General features: G+C 37.1%; 1 protein-coding gene across 8 annotated transcripts in view; it reads right to left on the bottom strand.

The window, feature by feature from the left end:
* Positions 1-10,333: 10,333 nt before the first annotated feature.
* The window catches only part of dip2a (disco-interacting protein 2 homolog A), a 159,830-nt gene continuing 152,562 nt past the window's right edge, over positions 10,334-17,601 (bottom strand). For all 8 annotated transcript variants that reach the window (XM_049485077.1, XM_049485075.1, XM_049485073.1 and 5 more), the window contains one exon: positions 10,334-16,545. In XM_049485077.1, the coding sequence (XP_049341034.1) occupies positions 16,293-16,545 (253 nt within the window). In that variant the 3' untranslated portion in view covers positions 10,334-16,292. The remainder of the gene's footprint in view (positions 16,546-17,601) is intronic.

Consider the following 17,601-nt stretch of genomic DNA (forward strand, 5'->3'; position numbering starts at 1 on the left):
CACCTCTATATGCTGACCTTCTAAACCATTTGTGTTCAGCTTTTAAGAAAGATGAACCCAATGATTTAACACTAATCAAGGAACATTTGGAGCATTATTTCATGCATTTTCCACTTTTTTTAATGAGCGTTGACAAAGTTTGGCATGAGATGATCAGTGAAGTCTACAAATCAATCAAGAGACGAAAACTTCAGGTGATACCTACCCTAAAAAGTGTCGCCCGTTCACATTCAAGTCCAATGTACAAAGTTTACTGGTCCAATGTGTCAGAACCAGACCCAAATGATTTACCTCATTTTACATCAAAGAAACATAAGGACACAATTCTCCAAGTTTTGGAGCACACTGGAATGAAGCTGATACCATGGATAAATAATTCAAATGAAGTTATGAAGAGTTTTAAAAAAGCAAAAGTAGAAGTAGCTGATTTCAGTCCTTTATCAGTTATCAGTTATTTGAAGAAAAAAAGACTGAATGATCCCACACAAACGACTCAGGATTTACCCTTACCCATCAGCCAGACTCTGATTAAAGATAAAGAAAGTTGTTTAGAACTTCTGAACTTTTGTTTATCAGATGAAAAGGAAAAATCACCTGACCTGAATGGATTACCTCTCTTTCTTACTCATGATCAGATGTTAAGAAAGTTCAACTCAGACTTTCCAGTGCTATTTTCAAAATTTGCAAACATTTTTTCGGGACATGAGTCAGAATTTGCAGATTTCTCTGTTAATGATGAACATCAAACACTTTTCCAAGAGGGAAAATACATTGAGGAGATAACAATCCCAGTTGCAGCAACGTTTCTGGAACCAGTGCTTCAGCAAAAGCTACAACCATCATCACCCACAGAATGGAAAGGGCTTCATAGAGCAGAGACAGAGACAATCACATGGTTGAAAGAACTTTGGAAATTATTTGACGATCAATACAAGCAGGAGGCCCTACATGAAGAAACAGATAAAATCTTTGAGAAAATAAAAAAACACTTTAATTGGCCAATTCTGCCTGTAATTTGCCCAAACCAGGAGGATGAACAGTTCCTACAGTCAGTTAGACATCTACAAAATGTTGTTCCTGACTCAGACAAAGAAAATCCCATTTCTTTGACTTTGTTCAAACTGGGATTTGTGACATTAAACAATGCATTTTTTGTAGATATTGACAGTTTTAGGCAGATGTATCTGGAACCAAATCTTCTGAAACTCAGCAACACCCATGCTGTTTTGGAGCAGCTGTATGACGTACCTCATTCACAGTTTGAAGAGCTTTCTTCTGCAGATGCTGAAGAGCTTCAATATTACTTGCAAAATGGCATCAGGTCCACCAAAAACAGAAATGAATACCAGAGAAAGTTAATGTCCTTGCCGTTGTTTGAGACAATATCTGGAAAGCGGCAGCGGATTGATCTTCACAAAAATGTATTTGTTACAATAACTGAGTTCCACAAAATGTTTCCAGAATTGTACATTTTTGATGACAAAAATGGAATTTTCCTCAAGAATAGTTCAGTGAACACAAGTTTGGCAGAAAATCTCAAAATACCAAAGTTAGCTGATTTGGAATACTGTGTAAGATTCATTCTTCCCACTGTCAAAAACCTCAAAGAAACCCAGCTGCTCAATCTAGTAAAACTTCTTTTTGCACTGAAACTTTCTGGTGTCAATGTAAATTGTTGGCATACAATTACTTCGAAAATGAGAGATGTCTCATGTATTCGGGACATACATGGACATCTTCAGATGGCTTCACACTTCTATGATGAAACTGTAAACCTTTATAAGGTTATGCTGCCAGAAGAGAGGTTTGTGCCACAGGCATTTTGGAATGAATTTCAATTTGAACCAAGGAGCGATGGAGAAAGCTTTCAAAAGAATAAACTTAAGGATAAAGTAAAAAACTTTCTAAAGGAATTTGGGTTAAATCACAAAGTATCAGAGAAGGAGATAATTGACTTTGCACTTCAAGTTGAATCTGATGCCAGAGGTAACACTGACCTGGATGTTCTGAAACACAGATCAACAACATTACTTGAGACTGTTTTGCAGAAGAGCACTGAGAATTCAGAATTTTTGCAGAAAATTGCAACCATGAAATTTATCTTTCCTGTGAAGGTAGAAGCAAAGCTTTGTGACTATCACCGAGCATTTGCTCAAGAAAGAGAGGTTGTCGCTATCAAAGGATCACTGTTGGAAAAAGACTCTAGCCACCAGTATCTCATATGGACAGCTATGCCAATCCTGCCCTCCAGAAAGTGCGCTATAAGTCATTTAGATGCAATGATTTCTGTTGGAGCCTTTGATCAACCCCCTTCAGAACAAGTCATGCAAAACTTGAGAAATATCTGTCAACATTTGAGCAAATCAGACATTTCTGTAGATACAAGAGCTACAGTGTTCAGCAACTCGTATGCATACCTACAGTCTGTGGATTTTGATGCATCTGCTTTGGTCGGTCTCCCTCTTGTTCTCACTGAAAACGACACAACCCTTGTGAAAGCTACCCAAGCAGTCCTTTCACTTCCACATTCTAATGAGTTCAGGCCTTACTTGTACCCTATCCAAAGCAATCATGTAAAGTACGCAAAATTCTTCAAGAAGATTGGGGTTAAAGAGAAGCCTACAATTACACAACTGTGTACAGTGCTCCAGGAAATCTACCAGGAGTGTAGTGATAAGAATACACTTCACCCAAACCAGCAGACCACAGTGCAACGTGTAGTGAAGCAAATTTTCCAGCTGATTAAAGAGGATAAAACATGTAATTTTCACAATAACACACTTTATCTCCCATCAACAGACGGAAAACTATATGAGTCCAACACATTGTTTTTCAATGACACTGTCTTCCGGCCTAAAAGACTAGAGGATCCACTGAGAACCAAACTGAAGCTGCTTGAGAACCTAAACCATTGCCACCTTGGAAATGACCCATATGAACATCAGAAACTTCTGCAGTTACTTCCTTAGAACATTCGTCCAAAGCTTCTTACTCAAGTTATCTCAGAGAACCTGGTTGGTGCACATGCTGAACAATGTGAATATGGAAAAAGATGTGAATTCAGTGGTTGGTTTGAACAGCATTTGTCTTCCCGTGCATTTCATTATGGTCTGATCTGTTTGATCAGAGAACAGAGCAAGGGCTCTATTTCACAAACTGAAGCTACACGCATGTGTGAAAACATTTTTGGTAAAATTCAAATCAACTGTTGCAGTGATCTCCAAACTGAGCTTTTGTTGCACCAGGTGCCGCTGGAGGGTACTAGGTCCAGGACACAGGTTTATGTGAAAAAGCAGCCAGAGGCATCCATCTTTTATTTGAAACACAGTGATGACATGGACTTTGAAGTAGTGAATGAAGTCATCATGCATCTAACTAAAGAGATCAATGGTCTTCTCAACAACAGACTAAACTCCTTCATGTTACTCATCCTTGGTCATCTTTTGCTGTGTAAAAATCTGGAGAATGTTGAAAGAACCTTGGAACAAAATGGAATCCATAACAGCATGACTGAAGAAGGAGGATTTGGTACCCGTCCAGACCCTGGAGATCCTATTCCAGAGGAATGGCTTGATTCCCTTGACATGAACCCCTTTAATTGTTTTGAAAAGGGAGAATATGTTGGCTTCCAAAAGGATGAATTGAAAAATGAATATCGTTTTGCCATCATTGTAGAATGTCTGGATGAGCTTTCAGGACAGAACAGAAGGATTCCTGCAAGATACAAAATACAGATTGGGACTGATGAGTTTATTGAAGTAAGCTCTCTCGATCTTTATCAGTTTAAGAGAGAACAATCAACCCCAATGACATTTTCCTCCTGCACAGAAATGGCTGTGATGCCGAATCCTTCAGAGTCTACATCCTCACCAAGGATACCCACACCACAACATGAACCGAAGGAAAGACACAAACCACAGACACCTGAGGAGAGACCCAAACCACAGACCCTGGATGAGGTCAAAGAAGAGATTGACCAATATTTGAAAGAAATCTGGAAAATGTCAGAAGAAGACAAATGTAAGGCTATCAAACGCCTTTACTTAAGGTGGCACCCAGACAAGAACTTGGACAACACTAAACTTTTCAATGAAGCTTTCAAATATCTACAGAAAAAAATCAACGAGCTGGAGGGAGGGAAGACTGCAGGCAGCACATCTTCAGGTGGAGATCATTTCCGAGAGAGCTGGTCCAGATGGAATGAAGAGGCCAGAAGGCACAGAAGGGGGAGAGAGCGATTTTATCAGAACAATTCTAGGAAGCACTATAACTTTTGGTCATATTTTACACCGAGGGACATGCCAAAACCAGACATTCCAGACAGAGAAGAAGCTAAGCGCTGGTACCGACAGGCAGAATGTGACCTCAGCGCTGCTCAGAGTGAACCTGCGGCGAGTCCTGAGTGGAATCTGTTTAAAGTGCATCAGGCCGTGGAAAAAGCCCTGATAGCAGTGAAGATTGCAGCAGAGCTTCTGAAGAATGTAGAAAAATACATTACTGAATGCAACACTGAATGAAGGATTACTTTTAGCACAAAGTGTGTTGTAAAACTGAATCTTTAGAATAGCTTTTCTTATTTCTCTTATTATCTCAATGTAGAATAACTAAAAAAGGTGGAAAATAATTTGCTTGCATACAGAATAATTACCTAAATACTACAAGGGGTTTGTTTGTGGGAATTTTGGGAAAAAAAAAATTGTGTGGAAAGAACAAACCAAAGGGTGGTGGCGTAAAATTACTTAAAAAGACAAAACTGCATTTAACCAATACATATATAAAAAATTAGTTGTGCTTAAAGCTAAAATGTTTACTCTATCTAATCATTAATAATAATTTTCCTCTGGTTTTATCACCATAAGGGCAATGGTATAATTGGTTTAATATAATGTGTAGTTACACATTTTGATTGAGGCTGATTTACATATATTTTGCATTAACATGTAATTGCTTTAACAAAGTCTGTTAGTTTTAGGGGGAGACAACTAAGAGTGATCCCACCCCCTCTATCTTTTTATTATCTCACTCTGTCTGTTGGTTTTGAATGCATTAAACAGTTTTTATGATTTTGCTCTCTTTTACTATTGTACTTTTGACTTGCTAAATCAATTTTCCAATTAAATTGTAATGTTATATTACATATTAAACCTTGACTCGTGGTCATTTATTTCATCATATTTTGATATTTTAACAGTGATTAAATGATTTTTCTTGGTCATGCTGTAGTAAATTACCAGCATTCTCTAGTTAAAGTCTAGGGAATTTGGATAAAAATATGTATGTAAAATAAATTCTGATGAAGACATACATATATTTTCAGTGTCTCACACAAAGCTGAATCAAATCCATGTCAATGTATACCTTTCATTTGCAGCTTTTAATTCCCAATTTTTAATGCTTTTAAACATTCCATCAAATTCTATTAAAAATTACAGTTTTGACCAAGACTAGTTTTTAATCCTAAAAGGCCTTATGTTTTAGGTGCTGAGTGTTTTGCAGTGTGTTCTACTAAACTTATAAATAATCTTCCATTAATAAACACTTTGGCTAGTAACAGCACATAAAAAAAAGAGAATGGCTTTTTCATTTTAATAAATTCATTTAAAAAAAAATAATTAAATAATTTTAAAAACAGATATGCTATTTGTAAGTTCTCTACAGTTGAAATGTTTGTTAACTTGTTAGCTGGGTAGCTAAGCTAGCGATATATCCATATGGCTAGTGGTTTTAATAATAAGGTAATTTGCTGTTTGTATTATGTGTCATTTTTCTACTAAATGAGTGCTAATATGTTAGCTAGGTTGCTAGGTACTGTAGGTACTGTAAGTCTGTTAATGTGTTGCCATATATGTAAGCTTGGACTGTAAAATGCTCAAGAGATATACAGAATTATCATGAAAAAAACAAAAGAAAACATTAAAAACTGTGGGTGTCTGCAAAATCGTTAAATAGAAAATATCAATTAGTAGAACTCAACAGAAAACCCCAGCTAAGCTAAGCTAATCTAAGACGGCTAAGATGTCCTTAGTGCTATGTAAATCTTACGCTTTTTGATCAATCAGAATGATCATTAAAGACACTACAAACACAAGATATCTATGAACACCTACTTTACCAATGTTGTCAAGGTAGCAAGTTTTTCTTCTAAAGTAAGTTGCTAATTTTAGCCACCTTTCACCACCATTTACGATTGGAAAAGCTGGTAATTCCATCCCAAATACAACACAACCAAAAAATAACATGAAAACCCTGAAAAATCAGATGAGTGAAACATTTTTGTGCTAAAAATGTTGCGCATTAGAGGGGTATTCAGTGGCGGACTTAGCAATTTGGGGGCTCAAGGCGAATTTAGCTAGGGGGCCCATCAACATTAATATGCGAGAAATAGGGTTGTGCTGATAGATGATATCATCGTCCATCCTCATTTATGACCCAGCATGCGATGGATGGTAACCATGGCGATGCCACGCCCACTGTTTTGTTTTTTCCAGAAACATGCACTGACCTTCTTTAGGTCTCCTTCACCTAAAACTTTAGCAGGGATTGTACAGAAAAATATCAAATCAGGTATATAACTTAAATGAATTAGAGTCAGGGATGAAAATTAAAATACCCTACTGCTACAAATATGCCTAATTGGCATATTATTCTATTATTTATAATTATTCTATTATTATTATCCTATTATTATTTATATCTAGGTTACAGCTTGTCTTTGTCTTCGTTTTTCTACATGTCTGTATTCATTTTAAACATTTCATGTCATTCATGCTGGTTGTGCCAGGAAACTTGCTCATTGTCAGCCAGTGTTGGGCACGGTACTTTGAAAATAAATTATGTAAATTCTATTATTATTAGAAAAATAACAAACGAAAATAAACCCAAAATGTTGACAAAAATATAATCTAACGAATTTCAAAACATGGAAACGAAAAACGTTAAAATGGTATTAATATAATATAATATAATATAACAGATGGATCAAACAGTTTAGCTTCAGTCATAAGGAACGCGCGCTTCAGTCAAAAGGAAAGGCGTGGCATTGCGATAAAAAAAAAACGTTTTAATAAATAAGGTCCTATCAAGTGAATTAAAATATATGGTATTAAAAGCTATTAAATTCACATGTTTATTGATATTTAATCAAGAGAAATCAGGCAAAATGAGCCGCGCTGCGCTCTCTCTCCCCCTACCTCCCTCCCTCCCTCCCTCCCAGCACGGAGCTAAATTCAGCGGAGGCTAAAAATAATATAACAACTAAAATTAAGATGAGTGAGGACCTGTAAAGTAATCAAATATTGTCAAATATAAAGGATAGTTTGAGGTTTTGGGGAGCTGTTTCAATTATTTGAAACTGAAACTAACTGAAACTGATATTATTTTGTGCACTATTAGATAGCTTTTGATTGTGTGTTAAAGGAGTTTTTATTTTATATTAATTACTTTTTATTCATTTTAAATATGTTTAGTATTTTATTGATGAAAAAAAAAGCTTATCAGTTTTGGAAGAGCATCTGTTTTTAGTTAAGCCTCTTCCTTCTTTTTTTCTTTTTGTAGCAAGTGGTGCTTCATGGCTTCGCTCACAACCCACTTGTACACTTAATTTCACCTTAATTCCTCGCCTTAGCGGTTCACGGCATGGCCACATGGCATGAATGGAATATTCCATTTTAACGGGAAAGAGAGGGTGTGTGGACTGAACCGTATTTCTTTGTAATTTATTGTGTTGTCTTTGTTTCCATTTTAAACATACAAGAATCACCATTTCTGAACCCACTATCTGTGAATTACTGTCCGAAGGGCCCCAGTTACCAGCTGTAGGCCTATGGAAAGTTTGCAGCTAGTCAGGGGGCCCTTACAGTGGGCTGCAGTGGGAGGGGCCCAAGGCAATTGCCTAGCAATGCCTTTATGCAAAGACCGCCTCTGGGGGTATTGACACAAAAGGGGCTTTTCTTCAAAAGGTAAGAAAGGAAATAAGGACATATAATCAAAAACAACTTGAATTAAAAAAAAAATCAAAAACAAAATGATTCAATTAATTTATTGCCAGGATAATGAAAATTAAAACTGGGTCAGTTTTGACCCATGTTGCGCATTAAAGGGTTAAAGCTTTTTTAGTTTTAAACCTGTACAGCTTAAAACTATTGCTAATAAGCTTAAAGTTTTTACTGTGTACTGTAGGAGCAGGATCCATACTGGCAGGCACATGACCTCTTGTTACTCACACACCCCTAAGAGGGGAAATTCAGGGCTTATCTAAAAATCTGAGTTTCTCACTGGTAAATACAAGTTTGTGGTGGCGTTCATGTGCTCTCATCTCACAAATATGATATTTCTGACACGAATTGAAAGCAGCATGACGCTCCCCACCAGTGGAACAGGAATTGACTAATGAACTAAATACCCTCTCTGAGGAGAGCTGAGCATATCACTGCAGAAAATCACTAACCCAACAGCACAGAGTTACACCAAAACCATCTTTAAACGCTGTAGCACGTTTTACCATTTACTGTCTTTTATTATGCAGTGAAATAAATTAGAGATGTTTGTAAGTTTTACTACACTAAGGCACATTAAGAATTTCCCCATATTAGGTTTCAGTGGAAAAAAAGCCTTTTTACATTAAGTGTTTTAGACTCTATGGTTCTTTAGTTAGATTATCTAGATTAGCTCGTAGATTAGTAACACTGTCCTGCAATTTTTTACTGCTGTTTCAATCAGCTATCCTCAGTGAGGGCAGATAGTTAGTTGATTAGTAGTGGATTATTTAAATCAGGTGTGCTGTAATAATTAAATAATTATAAAATAATAAATGGCAGGGAAGCGCACTGAGAACCACCATCTCATATTATCTGCCTTTTAAATCTCCAACACAGGCTACACTGCTCAACATCACCAGACTGAAAGGGTTTTACCTCTCTGAATGCTTTAATGGTCCTCTGTGAAGGAGAAGGAGAAGAAGAAGAATCCAAAACGTGATCCGGTGTTCTGTCGAGTGGTGCTACCCTGTCAAACGGTGCTACCCTAGTGTATGTTTAACTATAAAAATAAAATAAGAACATGCTGCATGCAGTATAAGTGCCGATATGATGTTTGAGTAGCCTAAATTGCTGTATGAAGTTAAGGTAATATAGGTGATTGAAAAAACAAAAAACTTCATTATCAGAAAAAATAGAGGTGGATGGATAATCCAGGTCCGGAAAGTAAAAATCCATGTAGGGTTTTGTACCAACTGCGTACTTTTTAGACCTGAGTTACCCAGCTCTATGTAAAACACATAAGAAACAGTAAACGTAAGAGTTTTACGCATGCGCGCAGCCGCTAAGTAGCACATATCGATGGGTAGCATAACTCGATAGAACACCCGGTCGGAGTTCGCTGGTACTGTTGCTCCCTGCCGCTGAGCTGTGACGTCAGTTAAGCATTAGCTTAAAGCTAGCGTTTTTTCTAATTACTCCCCTTAAACAATCTTGTAATTCAGACGTTCCAGTGATGTTCAGGAGGAAAATACACACATAATAAAACATACAGGGCTCTGAACACATTTATTTACCACAAAATGTGATAGAAGACGACACGACACGGCTTCAGCGGTCTAGTTATAGGATTAGCTCATACGCTGCTAGCGCGGCTACAGAAAGTGGCGGGAAAACAACCTGGTCTCACTCAACTTCTAACAGACAAGTGAGAAATAAGCTCATAAACTCAAAACTACGACCTAAAACAGCGGATTCTCCACAGAAATGCTTTTTAATATGACTTATAATCGAATTAAGAGCAGTATTTTCAACTTAAAACATGTTTTTAACCACTATTTATTCATAAAACACAGAGCTCAGCACAGAAATCACAGACTGCTGCTGAGGTACAGTGGCTCAGAGGGACCAAACGTAGCGTGACTTCAGTTCGCCTGTAGGGGCCACTAAAACTCAGTTTTACAGCATTAAAGTGCTGAATTTTATGAAATTAATCTAAAACAAAGGTATTTTCTTAACCTATCACACATCTAAAACTTAAATAAACACATTAACTTGGCTATTCTATGACTAAGTATGAGCATTGTATTAGTATTAGCATTGTATGTGCCAATCACACACAAAATGTTATGTGGTGATCCTATGCTGGTCCGTCTTCAATATTAAACCATACCAACCATGCTTAAAATGCTTAAATACAGATATTGCCACGATTAAGAGAAGGCTTTAACTGATATGTTGAATAATTCTATCACTGTAATTTAAATATTTTCTATCACGATAAATATTGACATAATTTATTATTGTCCAGTCCTATTTCTAACGAATCAGACTTTCACACATTCAAAATCAGACGCTGATTAAAATCAAGTTTTTTTTTATTAAGAAATCATGTTAACAGAAGACAAAAAGCAATGTCAGCCAAAACCTTTCAACAGGGCGATCGTTGAGGCCGGTCTGACGGTGAGGAAACCACGGCAGAAACATTCACACCTGCATGTGCTTTACAATCCTGGAAGCAGAACCAGTCGCTGTGTCCCCAAAAGTCTGTTAGAATAACAAAATAATAATCATAATCGTAATAATAACAATAATATATAACAGGAATATTTATTCACGTAGCTGTTTCTGATGTCAGATCGAGAAAGAAACGGGTAAAGTCGGGTTAGCTCAGAGACGTCTTCCGCCAGAACCATTCGTAGAGTGTTTGGTGCCCAGGAATAACTTACATAAATTCTGTACATAATTACAGCGGGCTACTGCCCCACATACGAGTGATCAACCAATCACACAACAGAAAGACAGAAATGCAGCTGTCGACAGAAGTGGTCTCTTTACAGTGCTGGCCCACTCATCATACAGTGAATGAGTCTGAAAAATACAAGGGACTGTTATTACGCTTTATAACAAGCCCTGAAACTAAGCTTTACACGAGCCCATAACCCCTCAAACCTGCAGCCAGTTATTTAGTCCTGAAGTAGCTCCGCCCTCTCTGACCATGATTGGTAGATAGTAGAGTTAGTTGAGTTTGAGTGTAGGAAATGAATGGGGGGTCTGGGGGAAGGTGTGAAGCTTTCCTCTCCTTTCGATAAATCAGAAAACAGAAGTGACTTTTGAGAAAACGTCACCCCGATACATTCGATTAAGAGCGATATGAGCTGAAGATTTAGATTAAACATTAACAGAGACGAAATGAACACAAGCACAAACTCACTGTTCCTGGTACAAAAAAAAATGACTGAGTAAATGAGCTGTTAACTGAGGAGAAAATTACCGTATTTTTCGGACTATAAGGTGCACCAGATTATAAGGCGCATTTTAAGCGACACTATTAAGGATGCCTTCATTGAAGTGAGCAAGGGTGTCGCCATGTTTCCCTTTTTCTAATGTGGAAGCTGGGGGAAGGGCCTAAGTCAACAAAACTGTAATTCTTATATATAAAAAAAACATTTTCTTTTAAAGTCAATCGAGCCCTGAATAATAATCTACACAGATTTCTCTCCTGAAAACTGTTTATTTGGGTGAGCAAAGGGCTTCCATTTATTTACAGTAATCTTAGATTTCCAATATTTTTTCTAAGGAAGAGTTTTCAGTGAAGATTCTCCATCACTAAGGCTGGGTGCAGCAGCATTGGCCATAAATGCTGCCTGATAGCGCTTGACTGATGAACCCTGAGTGTTTCGGTAACCCAGACTGCTATCAGCTAGCGGTTCGTTACACGTAGCTTGTTTTAACACAGTAAACACACAGACTACAGTCTGATAGAGTATAATTGCTTCTGAACGACCAAAGAGCTAGCGCTGCAGTTAGCGGCTAATGCTAATGCTGCTCCAGCCTTAGTGTTGGAAAAACTTCACTGAAAACTCACCTATATAACTCTGTACTTCAGTGGAGTGGTTTTACTGATCCTTAATAACTGACTGGTAGAATTCATACATAAGCAGCACCGAGTTTTGGGAAAATGAAAGGATTTTAATTGCACCTTATAGTCCAAAAAATACGGTACGTAAAAAAAGAACGAACTAATAAAGCGCCAGATCAGGCCTGTTGAACCTGAACACAACTGCACTGCACCTCCACCTCCCCCGACCTGAACACATGATCAGAACAGCATTAAAAATACGAAGAACTGTCCACAGGCATCAGGATGTACCTGATTAAATCATCTTTACACAATAAACATTGGGATCAGATATCTGCAGTTTTTCTGAAATCAATCTCTACTGTCCAAATCAAGACTAGATTATATCTACTAGATTATGGAGCATTGCTGTGAGGATTTGACAGCCATCAGCAACAAGATTGTTGTACTGTAAGTGATGTCAGGTATTGCATTCCATGATTCTGTGATACCTTACATAAAATATCTTATATATTTCTGGAAAAAATGAAGAGAGCACTTCAGTTTCTGAATCAGTTTCTCTGATTTTGCTATTTATAGGTTTATGTTTGAGTAAAATGAACATTGTTGTTTTATTCTATAAACTACAGACATTTCTTCCAAATTCAATCACTTTTTTCATTCATCTTGGCATCATGTTCTCCTCCACCAGTCTTACACACTGCTTTTGGATAACTTTATGCTGCTTTACTCCTGGTGCAAAAATGCAAGCAGTTCAGTTTGGTGGTTTGATGGCTTGTGATCATCCATCTTCCTCTTGATTATATTCCAGAGGTTTTTAATTTGGTAAAATCAAAGAAACTCATCATTTTAAAGTGCTCTCTTATTTTTTCCAGAGTTGTATATAAGTTTCAGTGCTAATATTTGTATTTTCAGCTGTTGGAAGCATATTAGAAGATTATAATTAAGGTATTAAAGTGTTCCCACTTGATCTCCACTGAAAATAATTATCAGTAGAGGAGGCTTAGGACTTTAAATCTAGAACTTTTATCTTCTGCAAAAAGCAGAGGTCAGGTATTGCATTCTGTTCATTTTTGATACCTTACATATAATATCTCATCTTTAAAGGTTTTTGTGTGTTTTTAATTTAGTTTTGCCGTGTAAACCATGTAAACTGAAACATATATTGTAGTTTATGTATGTAGTTCTAAATAATCTGCCCAAAAGCAGCAGAATTGCCCTTCCAGACCTCCAACCAACCATCACTTCCCTTTATTGCATTCATAACTTGCACTATATATCTCATATATAAAGGTTTTGGGATGTATGTAAATCAAAGTGTAAAGTTATGGCGTGTAAAGAATGTAAACTAAAGCATTAATTCAATGCAAAAAGTCATTTGTTTTGGTGAAATCATCTTAAATCTTGTTTTTACGGCTGTTGGAAGCATTTTCGAAGATTTTTCAACACAAAATGTAGCATTGCTGTCAAGATTTGATTGCATTCAGCGACAAAAACGTGTTAATGAGGTCCCCAACTCATCTTAAACACAGCTCACAGCTCAATGAAGGTAGAGCTTTATACTCCATTAGATAATCGAGGTTCATGAGATGAGGCTCAATATCTTCACTACTAATAAAACCAGTAAGCTAGCATGCTGTGTGAGAGACTGGGTTCAATTCCTGATCTGGGTTAACAATGAACTATGCTGTGCTACACCAATATGACTGGGAGATCGCCGGTTCAAATCCCAGTCATGCAGCTTGCCATCAGCTGCAGGAGCCCTGAGAGAGCACAATTTGCCTTGCTTTCTCTGGGTGGGTACAGTAGATGGCGCTCTCTCTTTCCTCTTATCACTCATAGGGTGATGTGGATCAGAAGAAGGCTGCATCTGTGAGCTGATGTATCAGAAGCAAGTCGCTGTGCTTTCCTGTGAGCGTTAGCGCTGTCATGCTACTCGCTATTCGGTTCAAAAAGAGGCGGAGTCTAACTTCACACTAGTGATAGGGGGAGTCCTAATGAGTGGGTTGGGCAATTGACCTTGTAAATTAGAAATAAACAAAAAAAAGGAGGAGTAACACTTAAAATTAGATAAATATTATTATAAATACAAATATAATGTTTATCAGGTTTAGTGAATAACATTTCAAATTGGTTTACTAGACATCTGCGCAGGAAGTAGCTGAACGCTGCATTCATTCGTAGTGCATACCATGTAGTGCATGTTATTTTTCTCTTCATGACTGATGTATTAAAATAGAAATATTAATATTTTTAAAACTCTTCAACCTGTTTTTTGATGCATCTTGTAAAAGTGTAAAATGTTTCAAATAACGCAATAAAAAAAAACATGGCAGAAATGTTAGAAATCTGGATTTCAGATTTAAAAGGATTCCTTAGGACTTGTTATAGTGTTATTATTAGTGTTATATTTTTGCAGTGTTGGGTTTGTTGCGATCAATACACCAGTGCCGATCTTCTTCTTCGCTGTAGATGTAGTGGAGTATTATGGTCTACAGCTCTACAGGTGAACGCTTGGATATTTCTGATTCCTGACGTTTCGTTCTCCGGCGTCCAGAGTGTGGATTCATCACACACTAAACTGATGTTCTGAAGATGAGAAGACAAGATAAAACTCGAAATGAAAATGATGTCAGTCGGTCATTAATTTGCCCTGATGAAATGAGGAGACGCAGTTCTGTGTTCAAGGCATTTTAACAGTCTTCCTATGATAAAACAAACAAACAAACAAATTAACAAAATAACGAACAAACGTGCTGCATAGCTCCATCACAGACTGCGCTTAGTCGATGAAGAGGATGTGCAGAAGGAGGAAATCCCATTCTCTCTCTCGCGCGCTCTGTCGCTTTTTTTCTCTTTCGCTCTGTGCAAATTCCCAAATTTCCAAAATCCCAATATTCCCAAAAATCCACGCTTTGTTGCACCTGATGAAACAACGAGCATCTTGCCAAAATGAAAGCATCTCAAACAATAAGAAGTAATATATCTATTATTCATCATTATCAACAGGAATATTCAGTCTTTTTCCGTCTTTTTATAGATTTTTAAACCTATATTCACACATTTCTAGTCAATTTTCCTTTTATTTAATCATTTTCTCAAACAAGCTTCAGTATCACTCAAATGTTTGGACACACTTCTTCTCATTCAATGCTTTTTTTTCTTTATTTATCTATACTATTTCTTTCTTTATGTAATTTATTGATAACACTTTACAATAAGGTTAATTAATTAACACTATTTATGACAGAATATATGTTAACTAATTATTACTCGACACTAGTTAAGGCATTATAAATGATTATAAATGAAACTTGTCTCAATTAATTTCTTAAGTATTAAAATTTACTAATGATTGATAATGTATTAAGAAGCGTTAATTGAGAACAAGTTGAGACATTTTTACTGTCATGTTACCAACTTACTGTCTACATTGTAGATGTTGATTTGTTGATTAAAGACATGAAAATGATTAAGGGACACATATAGAATTATATAATGTAGTAAACAGGAACTCCTTCTTTCAAGATGCTGAGAAAACTATTCCAGGTAACTCTCCCTCATGAAGACACTGAGATTCAAATCTCTCCAATATTGTGCAGATCTGCCTTCAAAGATAAATCTGATATTTATTTAGAAGAATCTATATTATAAAACAGATTCTGCTTTATTATTAACAAATAATTCAGCATGTTTTTTCTGTAGAGCTTTAATTTAGACTTCATTATTAAATTTACAATGTAAAAAAACATTGAATGAGAAGAGATGTGTCCAAACTTTTAACTGGTACTGTGTATGATTAAGATATAAGCTTAACCCCTTAACAGTCCTTGGGCTGTGTATGGGCTACAGGTAAAGATGAAAAAACCCCTTTATCTCTGCAGTAAATTAAGTTATTCACATTCTGTTTGAAAGTTTGAGAGTTTTGGAGACTCCTAAATAACACTTGGAGAGGATGTCTGTTTTAAGAAGAATCAGAAACAAATTCTGCATGATTGAGAACAGACATAAAAACTAGAAAACAGTCAACAAACGAAAGGTTTGGAGGACAATGAAATGATCATTTGAATTTAGGAAAATACTGATTTTAAAATGTGAAAAGTTCAGGAAAGTGCCAATTTTATGATTTGTATTCATTACATTTTGACAGTTGCAGATTTACTTCAATATATTTCAGCATTTCTATTATAAATACAATTAAGATTTTCAGTAATGTTGCTTGTCAAACATGAAACCTTTATGTGTAATGCTTAAAGATAAATAATCAAGATGTAGCTATGTAATGTCAGGCAGAAAATTGACTAAAATGCTGGCATGTTAAGGGGTTAAATATATCTGAAAATATCTTGTAATACTCTGATAATGAGAAATATTAGATATATCTCTGAGATGCTTTTCTCTGGTCAACAGGTCGTGTTCTGCGGTTAGTCCTCCCGCTCGCTGCTCGATGCTCTTAATCACATGTTATAGGCCACATAAATGGGGTCCAGTTGGTCGGCCAGGAAGCCGTCGCGCAGGTGCATTCGCTGCTTCTCCCCGCGAGAGTTGATGGGGATGACCCCGGGGTCCACCACCACCACCACCCCGACGATCAGGAAGTGCTCCTCCAGAACCACGTTGGTCACCAAGGCGACGAGATCCAGAGCTTCCTGCTCCGAACCCTCCAGCTCCACCACGACAACCAGCAGATTAGTCCAGGTGAACACGGCACTGCAGGAGAAGAGAACCAATCAGAAGCTCTATTTTAGTTTGGGGGTGGGACAACAGAGGGTCAAACTCAGAAAGAACCAATCAGAAGCTCTATTTTAGATTGGGGGTGGGACAACAGAGGGTCAAACTCAAAAAGAACCAATCAGAAGCTCTATTTTAGATTGGGGTGGGACAACAGAGGTTCAAACTCAGGAAGAACCAATCAGAAGCTCTAGTGGGAGAACAGAGGGTCAAACTCAGGAAGAACCAATCAGAAGCTCTATTTTAGATTTTGGGTGGGACAACAGAGGGTCAAACTCAGAAAGAACCAATCAGAAGCTCTATTTTAGATTGGGACAACAGAGTTTAAACTCAGGAAGAACCAATCAGAAGCTCTATTTTAGTTTTGGGGTGGGACAACAGAGGGTCAAACTCAGGAAGAACCAATCAGAAGCTCTATTTTAGATTGGGGTGGGAGAACAGAGGGTCAAACTCAGGAAGAACCAATCAGAAGCTCTATTTTAGATTGGGGATGGGACAACAGGGGGGGTCAAACTCAGGAAGAACCAATCAGAAGCTCTATTTTAGTTTTGGGGTGGGACAACAGAGGGTCAAACTCAGGAAGAACCAATCAGAAGCTCTATTTTAGATTGGGGATGGGACAACAGGGGGGGTCAAACTCAGGAGGAACCAATCAGAAGCTCTATTTTAGATTTGGGGTGGGACAACAGAGGGTCAAACTCAGGAAGAACCAATCAAAAGCTCTATTTTAGATTTGGGGTGGAACAACAGAGGTTCAAACTCAGGAAGAACCAATCAGAAGCTCTATTTCAGGAAGAACCACTGGGGTTTTGGGTTCAAGTCCCTATCAGGGTGGAGTTTCTAGTTCTGCTTGAGTTACAATGGGTTTTATTAATAGTATATTCATTTTATTTTTCTCTCTTACTGTTACTAGAGTAGTTACACTAGATGTTTCTTATTCTTAGTAAATGTTTATCTCTCTCATGTATTAGCAAACAAGTTAGCATTTCTCCAACAAGTTTTCACTTCCACCTTAAATTCCACCTTAAACGTGAC

Source organism: Astyanax mexicanus, chromosome 11 (genome assembly GCF_023375975.1).
Source record: "Astyanax mexicanus isolate ESR-SI-001 chromosome 11, AstMex3_surface, whole genome shotgun sequence".
Classification (NCBI taxonomy): domain Eukaryota; kingdom Metazoa; phylum Chordata; class Actinopteri; order Characiformes; family Acestrorhamphidae; genus Astyanax; species Astyanax mexicanus.